Source organism: Xenopus tropicalis, chromosome 5, assembly GCF_000004195.4.
Source record: "Xenopus tropicalis strain Nigerian chromosome 5, UCB_Xtro_10.0, whole genome shotgun sequence".
NCBI lineage: Eukaryota > Metazoa > Chordata > Amphibia > Anura > Pipidae > Xenopus > Xenopus tropicalis.
In genome coordinates this window covers 161,246,428-161,255,414 of record NC_030681.2, presented here as the reverse complement: position 1 = coordinate 161,255,414, position 8,987 = coordinate 161,246,428, and the positions used below count along the sequence as shown (strand labels likewise).

Genomic DNA, 8,987 nt, shown 5'->3' with positions numbered 1-8,987 from the left:
ATGGGTTCCACCTACTGGGGAATACAACTCATTTGACAGTTAAAAGCAACGTTCATGATGGCAACGTCCATGAGATGCTCACCCCCCTCCTGGTATAGTACATAGATCTAATCTATATCCATAGAGTGAATAGGCCTCCTCACCTTTCCATCTCAGTGCACCAGAGAATGTCTTCCTTCTCGTTCATGTACACAGGGAAATGCTGGTCCTTGCCCTGTTTGATGGAGTTTGACCTAGTGGTGATGGTACGGACCTTGCTAAACTGAGGAGACAAGTAAATATTACAATGTGAGTGCTGCAATGGCTGCCCAGGGCTCTTCATATTGGTAGAAATCTCAGGCCTCTAATGCCCCTGTAAGCAGCAGTCCTGCCCTGCTTTATGGCTGACATTGTATGTTGACATGGTAGGACTAAGTAGGACAAAATGCAGTAGTTACCTTAGTCATATAACAGGGGCACATTACTAGTCAAACAGTGGGAACCTCACCTTCGCTAACCTGCCGTGTTCCAAACAGTCTTGTAATTCCAGCCTATCATTTATTGTAGAAACCAGAGGCCTGAAAGGAAACAAAAATAAAGGGTAAGTTAAGAGGGGGATGTGCTGCTCACATTACAGCTGCCCAGTCGGTCACACCGGCACCAACAACAAACACAGCCAGCTCTGCCTCCCCAACATCTCTAAAAACCCATTATCCCTCGTGTATAAAGGCCGAAAGCCTCAAGAAACACTATTTCCTGTCAGGTGATCTCTGAGGGAGCACAAAGCTGTATCACTTCCTGTCGGCTGATCTCTGAGGGAGCACACAGCTGTATCACTTCCTGTCAGCTGATCTCTGAGGGAGCACACAGCTGTATTACTGCCTGTCAGGGATCTCTGAGGGAGCACACAGCTGTATCACTTCCTGTCAGCTGATCTCTGAGGGAGCACACAGCTGTGTTACTTCCTGTCAGCTGATCTCTGAGGGAGCACACAACTGTATTACTTCCTGTCAGGTGATCTCTGAAGGAGCACACAGCTGTATTACTTCCTGTCAGGTGATCTCTGAGGGAGCACACAGCTGTATTACTTCCTGTCAGGTGATCTCTGAGGAAGCACACAGCTGTATTACTTCCTGTCAGGTGATCTCTGAGAGAGCACACAGCTGTATTACTTCCTGTCAGGTGATCTCTGAAGGAGCACACAGCTGTTTTACTTCCTGTCAGGTGATCTCTGAGGGAGCACACAGCTGTATTACTTCCTGTCAGGTAATTTCTGAGGGAGCACACAGCTGTATTACTTCCTGTCAGGTGATCTCTGAGGGAGCACACAGCTGTATTACTTCCTGTCAGGTGATCTCTGAGGGAGCACACAGCTGTATTACTTCCTGTCAGGTGATCTCTGAGGGAGCACACAGCTGTATTACTTCCTGTCAGGTGATCTCTGAGAGAGCACACAGCTGTATTACTTCCTGTCAGGTGATCTCTGAGGGAGCACACAGCTGTATTACTTCCTGTCAGCTGATCTATGAGGGAGCACACAGCCCATCACAAAATGGTGGACCAAGGGAAATTAAAGGACAATATTTAATGATATTTATATTCCAGTTTGGCGAGATTCTTTAATAGGTCACTGGGTTGGTTAAGTATTCATTCTGGGGGTTTCGTTTTCCTTTAAAAGCAAGTATTTAATTGGTTGCCATGGGTTACTGCACCTGGGCAAACTTTGTCTCTTCCTTTCCCATATGGGGGTAGGGCTGTACATTACTAGGTACGAACCAGTCAGTCAAGCCTTGGCCATTGATCCAAGCTCTGCTCCCCACAAACACAGTACAGTTGCACCAGTTCCCCTCATCATGCTCTCACCAACCTGTTCATACCGGGAAGATTACCCCAGAAGTAACGAGCTCTGTGGGCTGCCGACACCTCCCTCGCATCAATCATCACTGGGTTGGACTGCAAAAAGAAGAGAATCCTTTACACTGTCAGACAGAGTTGTATCACCCAGATGCCCCCGAGCCTTGGCTGCTAAGAGTATTGCTAGAGGAGATTTCTAGAGGAGCTAAGGAGAATTTAGACAGAAACATACATTTGATGGTAGAAAGAGACCGTTGGAACCATCTAGTCTTTCCAGGCCCTCACCTCTAGGAAGCGTGAGATGTCCCTTTTGTCACTAACGCCCATGGCCACCACGTTTTCAAAGAGCCAGAAGAACGGCCGGTTGTCTCCTTCCTTAGGTCGGGCTTCATGAAGTAAACGATAGAACTCAAAAAAGAGTCTCCCGGTGCCTTCTGCCAAGGGGGGAAGAGTAGTCCGAAGTCAGCTAAGAAACTGGCCTGAAACGTGGCCACTGCATGACAACAAATACGCCCTGACACCAACTACTGAAGCATTTCTTGATGCCACTGATTTGACCTGTGTGTGGCTGAGTTTATACCTCAGGCATTACTCCTGCTGTACTCTCCTTATCATTGGCATTCTAACCAATGAAACTGGGGGTGCACCTCCAAGGATTTCTGCAGAGTAATTTGGCTTCATTGGGATGAATGAGTCTACAAGATGAATAAGAGACAAGCTACAACATAATCAGTCATTAGGAACAACGTTGAATCCCTTAGACAGGACAGTACAAGGGTATAGCTCATCCCTTATCTAAAATAGAAGAACGTGTGTATTTGCTGCTGGGGGATTAGTTGGAAACTTCTCTAAAGATGATGGCACACTGGGTGACCAATCGCCTGAATCACCATAGCAACTGGAACAATGAACATCACCACAGATAAAACACATCAATTGGGTAACCACACAGAGTTTCCTTCCAAGGATCAATTACTAAGTTGGTGTGTTTTACCCATGGCATCTTCAGTGGTCTTCCAGGTGTAACTTCATGCTAAGGCTCAGGTTATTTATTCTTCTTGTGATTCATAGTATGAGCCAAGTACATGCAACATTCCACATTCCTAACACAATCATTCCCACAGACCAGCACCCACAGAAACTCTATTGTTGGTGAAGGGGGACAAGTGGTCCTTCAACAGTGTCTGGACCATCAATGTCCACATACCACCAACAGTAGCGACTAAATCCACATACCGAACAGACCTTTCCGTGCTGGGTTCACGATGGAAAGATCATTACAAGGACTTCCCCCAATAACTAGGTCAAAAGGGCCCCATTCCTGAATCTGTGGAAAAGAAAACAGAAAAAGAAGAAGGTTGGACCAAATGGCTGGAGAAGGTTCATTGGTTCAAAGGTCAATGTAAAATTAGTAGGTCTTTGAGATAGGTCTTTATTAAAATGAAGGTTCTGGATGATAAACCTGAGCATTCTGTAGCAAAACAGGATTTGGCGACAGTAATTGCAGTTCAGAACTTGACTAAGCTTGGCCAAGAAGTGGTGGAAGGTGAGAAAGTGAGAATCCTTTCTCTAGACTCCAAAGAGATATTGACCTATAGTTTACTGTGGATGATGACTAAATAATTATCAAGATTAAGGTGGAGACTAAGCTGTGCCAATGTATGTCCAAGATGATTCTTCAGATCACTCAGGGTGGTGGAATACCAGACATGGCTGGACATTTCCCTCATTAACAGTGATAGATGGTAAGTTAGGTATAGTAGATGAGGACTTCAGTTGATTGAAAACCCACACAATTAAAAAGGATGATGTTTGGCTGGCTGTTGAAAGCCATGGGAAATCTATGATGGGAGTGTGGTGGACCTTTGGCCACTTATTAGTGAAGGATACTGAGGGTATGATGGGTTGTGTTAAGGAAATATGAAGAGTTTATCTATGACTGAATGTCTGACAATGATGAGTAATAGGAAGCCTGGTGGTTGATATACAGTAAGTTGAACTGGTCATGGCTTCTTTATTGTGGGGGTCCAGAAGATGGTTGGGGGTTGGCTTGGTCACTTGTTGTGTAGGTGTTTAGCTACTGAACAACTTTTTGTTGGACATGAATTATTAAAACATCACGCTTCATTGATATGTTTGGTGTTTATGTTCTCCTTACTCACATGCTTACGGGTGATATTGCGCACGTCCCCCACGTACATGATCTTTCCCTGATGTCGCACCATACCCACAGTGATGGAATCTTCACACACCTCTGAGGCAATGTAACGTTCTATATGGATCCCAAGATCCTTTAGCACCAATAGACCTGTCCAAAAAAACAGATATACAATAAGTTGGAGCCCCTCTCCCAACTGCCCACCACTTGAGATGCCAGCTAGGCATATAAGTAAGATCGTGAGGGATCGTGAGGACTGGTCTAGCAAGTTGGTAGCCCTGATATGGCCAAGGAAAACCTTTCACGCTCTATTATGTAACATTTTTAAAAGAAATCACTTATTTATAGTTTAGTATAGTTTTATGGAGATGAAAAACCTACAATTGTAGAAAAAATTTTTTCAAAAGAAACATGGATCCTCTAGATTATAAGGCCAAAACTAAAGTAAATTCCAAAATACATAATAAATGTGAATAGCATAAAACATAAACATTTCTACTTTAACCCCTACAAACACAACACACTTCCCGCTTTTGTGTCATTAAAGCCACTAACAGTAAATTAACCCTATAGAAAACCCACAGAAAAAACAAACTACACCAAATTGCAAATCTTTGCCCAAGTTATTGGGTTTATTTTTTTTGTCAAAATAGACAGTTGCATTTACAGTACCCTATCCTTGATATGAATCCTACAGGTCTTCAGAATCCTTTGGTATCACGGATGCCTATGGTTACCCAACTATATGGAATGTAGAGACCCAAAAACATGAATAGTTCATATAATTTTCTATGGCCGACATGTCAACCCCAGCAGACAAGCACCATCAGCCTATCCTACTAGCCCCTAACAGAAGGCTACACTCACTAAATCATACATTGACACCATATAAATGAACACAAAAGGGCTTATTTTTCAATTTTCGAGTTTGTTCTTCTAAATCGAATAAACTCACATACCAAATGCTCCCTTATTTATTAATAAAGAAAACTCATTGAAATAAAAACCTTGAGTACCTCAAATTTTGCATTTTACAAACTCAAAAAACTTAAAAAATATGAGTTTGCCTAGGACTATTCCCTCTATAGAAACTCGCAAGCTTTGAGATGGTGAATTTTTACATTCAGGTTTTTTGCACTTAATAATTACCAGACATTCGAGTTTTTAGAAACATAATTGGAATTTGATTTTTTTTAGCACAAAAAAATTGAATTCGGAATTGGTAAACATTCATTTGTACACAAAACTAACAAATTAAAAGTTGCACTTTCCACAATGTTTTCTCTCGGATACAGAGACGCAATTCCACACTCATAAATATACTGTAAACTATTGATCTTTTTGACATTTCAGCCCCACACAGATAACAAACCACAAAGCGATTACATTTTATATATATATATATATACAGGTTTCCAAAAAATAAACCCAAATTGGCACTTTGCGGAATCTTATCTCTTACATGCTCTATGATTACAAGGCCAAATGCCATAAATATGAATGCCATGAATATTCTGAATTGTTTGATACCACACATGCATATGATTAATGGCACTACACGGCATGTAGGTACCCCAAAATATTAATAGTGCATTAGAGTTTCCACTGACAACCAAGATGTAAGGTAAGTTAACTCATTGATATGATGTGCTAATAGATATCATACAGTATTTAAAATAGGGTAATATATATATATTAATATAAACATAGTATATAGAGGGCACACTCCATCCTAGTGCCTAGGTGCTGGGTGAATTGGTAATGTACAAACAAGGTAGAGATACCACAGCAAAAAAGATTGAGAAAGATCTGAGTATGTGATCAAAATGTTGATATTGCACTAATACAAAATATTTTGTTAGTTTTCAAAGTTCTGCAAGTGCTGTGGTATCTCTACCTATATATATATACAAGGTTAGAATGACAGCACTCGCAGGCATCTGTATTTTATGGTGTGCAGCTTTCCAGCAACTTGTTTATATATATATATATATATATATATATATACACACAAAAGTTTTCCAAACAACCCCTCAGAAAATTCCAAAAATTGGCACTTTGCAGGATATTATCTCTTACATGCTCTATGATTAAAAGGCCAAAATGCCATAAATATGAATGCCATGAATATTCTGAATTGTTTGATACCACACATGCATATGATTATTGGCACTACATTGCATGTAGGTACCCCAAAATATAAATAGTGCATTAGAGTTTCCACTGACATCCAAGATGTAAGGTAAGTTAACCCATTGATATGATGTGTAAATAGATATCATACAGGATTCAAAATAGGGTAATATGCCTTTCCAGTGCAAAACTAGCAAATGTCAATTTTCATTAAAAAACATAGTGGATTTAACAAATAAGAGCCTCCCATCTGCTTTTAAAGGGCTAAATACCGTGCAGGCAGTTTTTTTTTTTAAATGTAAATTGCTACCATTTCTGTGGATATTGGATTTTTACTATGTGGCTCACCTGTTGCAATGCCATCGAACAGAGACAGTACTCGGATAGGCTTCCGCTTTTCAGCTGCTATAGGCGGATAAAGCTTTGGTGGGTCCTGAGGAAGAAGAGACCTTGTTAGAGGAAATCTACGGCTCCCACAATAGACAAACAGCACCGCCTGCTGGTCAGTTTTGCTGACTGGCCTTGTTGGCAGAACTTAACCAGCAGATGGCACTGCTATTTCAATTTCATTATACAGTAGCAGTGTAAAACTGCTAATATCTTAAAAACTAGCAACAAAATGAATATAAATTGCAAACATTTGTCTTGAGGGTTTACATTTCCTTTAATTTAAGCCCTTAGTTTGTATATACCAAGGCCCTCCCACATATAACAGGCCAATAAAGAGATTGTAGGGGCTACTTACAAATTCTTGGTCGTGGTTATTGGCAAAGAAAAGCTGAAGCCGCGAGGGCCAGTCATCGCGTCTCTTTAGCAGCCCGTAGATCCCCTTGTGTCCGCACATATAGCAGTTCCATGGATCCTCTTTAATAGCTGCCTGGGCTGCTCCGGGTCCCACGAGCAAGTCTACACACTCTACACAAAAGCACCTAAGGGGTTCACCAGAAGATTTCAGTTTTACCTCTTTCCTATGAGTTACATGCGCAACACCTCTCTCTGCTCTCCAGTGTGTCAGTGTGTGAGCCTCTCCTCTGTAGCACAGGCCCCGAGCTTTGACAGGTAGAAGAACCAACCAGGCAGTCACAGCTGAGCACAGGCCACTTCCTGTGCAACAGAGGAAGTCCCACCCCCAACACACTACAGAGCAGAAAGCACACCTTGCATGGACAAATGTCCCATCTTTTTTGTGAGCTTAAAAAAAAATCAAATAGAAATATAATATATAATATCCTTACCTGCAGCAGTTATTATTGCCACACATTAGCACCTCCCTCCCGCCACAGCATATGGTGCAGTAGGACTGATAGCCGTCATCATCATATTGGTACGCGCACTCCAGAAAGCAGTTCTGCAGATAGAGTGACAATACATATGGCAACACCAACCAACAGCCTCTTCCCAATTTCCATTAATTATATATATAGTGAATAAAGTACCCCCTATTGTAACATATAGGGATATTCTAAATCCCCGAGGAGTTCCTTATAATATATAGTGAATAAAGTACCCCCTATTGTAACATATAGGGATATTATAAGCCCCCGAGGGGTTCCTTATAATATATAGTGAATAAAGTGCTCCCTATTGTAACACATAGGGATATTATAAGTCCCCGAGGAGTTCCTTATAATATATAGTGAATAAAGTGCCCCCTATTGTAACATATAGGGATATTATAAGCCCCCGAGGGGTTCCTTATAATATATAGTGAATAAAGTGCCCCCTATTGTAACATATAGGGATATTATAAGCCCCCGAGGGGTTCCTTATAATATATAGTGAATAAAGTGCCCCCTATTGTAACATATAGGGATATTATAAGTCCCCGAGGAGTTCCTTATAATATATAGTGAATAAAGTACCCCCTATTGTAACATATAGGGATATTATAAGTCCCCGAGGAGTTCCTTATAATATATAGTGAATAAAGTGCCCCCTATTGTAACATATAGGGATCTTATAAGCCCCCCGAGGAGTTCCTTATAATATATAGTGAATAAAGTGCCCCCTATTGTAACATATAGGGATATTATAAGCCCCCGAGGAGTTCCTTATAATATATAGTGAATAAAGTGCCCCCTATTGTAACATATAGGGATATTATAAGCCCCCGAGGAGTTCCTTATAATATATAGTGAATAAAGTACCCCCTATTGTAACATATAGGGATATTATAAGCCCCCGAGGAGTTCCTTATAATATATAGTGAATAAAGTGCCCCCTATTGTAACATATAGGGATATTATAAGTCCCCGAGGAGTTCCTTATAATATATAGTGAATAAGTGCCCCCTATTGTAACATATAGGGATATTATAAGTCCCCGAGGAGTTCCTTATAATATATAGTGAATAAAGTGCCCCCTATTGTAACATATAGGGATATTATAAGCCCCCGAGGAGTTCCTTATAATATATAGTGAATAAAGTGCCCCCTATTGTAACATATAGGGATATTATAAGTCCCCGAGGAGTTCCTTATAATATATAGTGAATAAAGTGCCCCCTATTGTAACATATAGGGATATTATAAGCCCCCGAGGGGTTCCTTATAATATATAGTGAATAAAGTGCCCCCTATTGTAACATATAGGGATATTATAAGCCCCCAAGGAGTTCCTTATAATATATAGTGAATAAAGTGCCCCCTATTGTAACATATAGGGATATTATAAGTCCCCGAGGAGTTCCTTATAATATATAGTGAATAAAGTGCCCCCTATTGTAACATATAGGGATATTATAAGCCCCCGAGGGGTTCCTTATAATATATAGTGAATAAAGTGCCCCCTATTGTAACATATAGGGATATTATAAGCCCCCGAGGAGTTCCTTATAATATATAGTGAATAAAGTGCCCCCTAT

The 8,987-nt window shown here is 40.8% G+C and overlaps 1 protein-coding gene across 7 annotated transcripts in view; it reads right to left on the bottom strand.

Annotated features, from left to right (window-relative positions):
* The window catches only part of dnmt3a (DNA (cytosine-5-)-methyltransferase 3 alpha), a 115,552-nt gene that overhangs the window by 15,796 nt on the left and 90,769 nt on the right, over positions 1-8,987 (bottom strand). For 6 of the 7 annotated variants that reach the window (XM_004919611.4, XM_004919614.4, XM_004919612.4 and 3 more), the window contains 9 exons: positions 7,360-7,472; positions 6,870-7,053; positions 6,473-6,557; positions 3,996-4,141; positions 3,070-3,160; positions 2,119-2,267; positions 1,847-1,932; positions 488-557; positions 144-262 (listed from right to left, as the gene is read on the bottom strand). In XM_004919611.4, coding sequence (XP_004919668.1) covers positions 144-262; positions 488-557; positions 1,847-1,932; positions 2,119-2,267; positions 3,070-3,160; positions 3,996-4,141; positions 6,473-6,557; positions 6,870-7,053; positions 7,360-7,472 — 1,043 coding nt within the window. The remainder of the gene's footprint in view (positions 1-143; positions 263-487; positions 558-1,846; positions 1,933-2,118; positions 2,268-3,069; positions 3,161-3,995; positions 4,142-6,472; positions 6,558-6,869; positions 7,054-7,359; positions 7,473-8,987) is intronic. The other variant, XM_004919613.4, reaches the window with a different exon arrangement.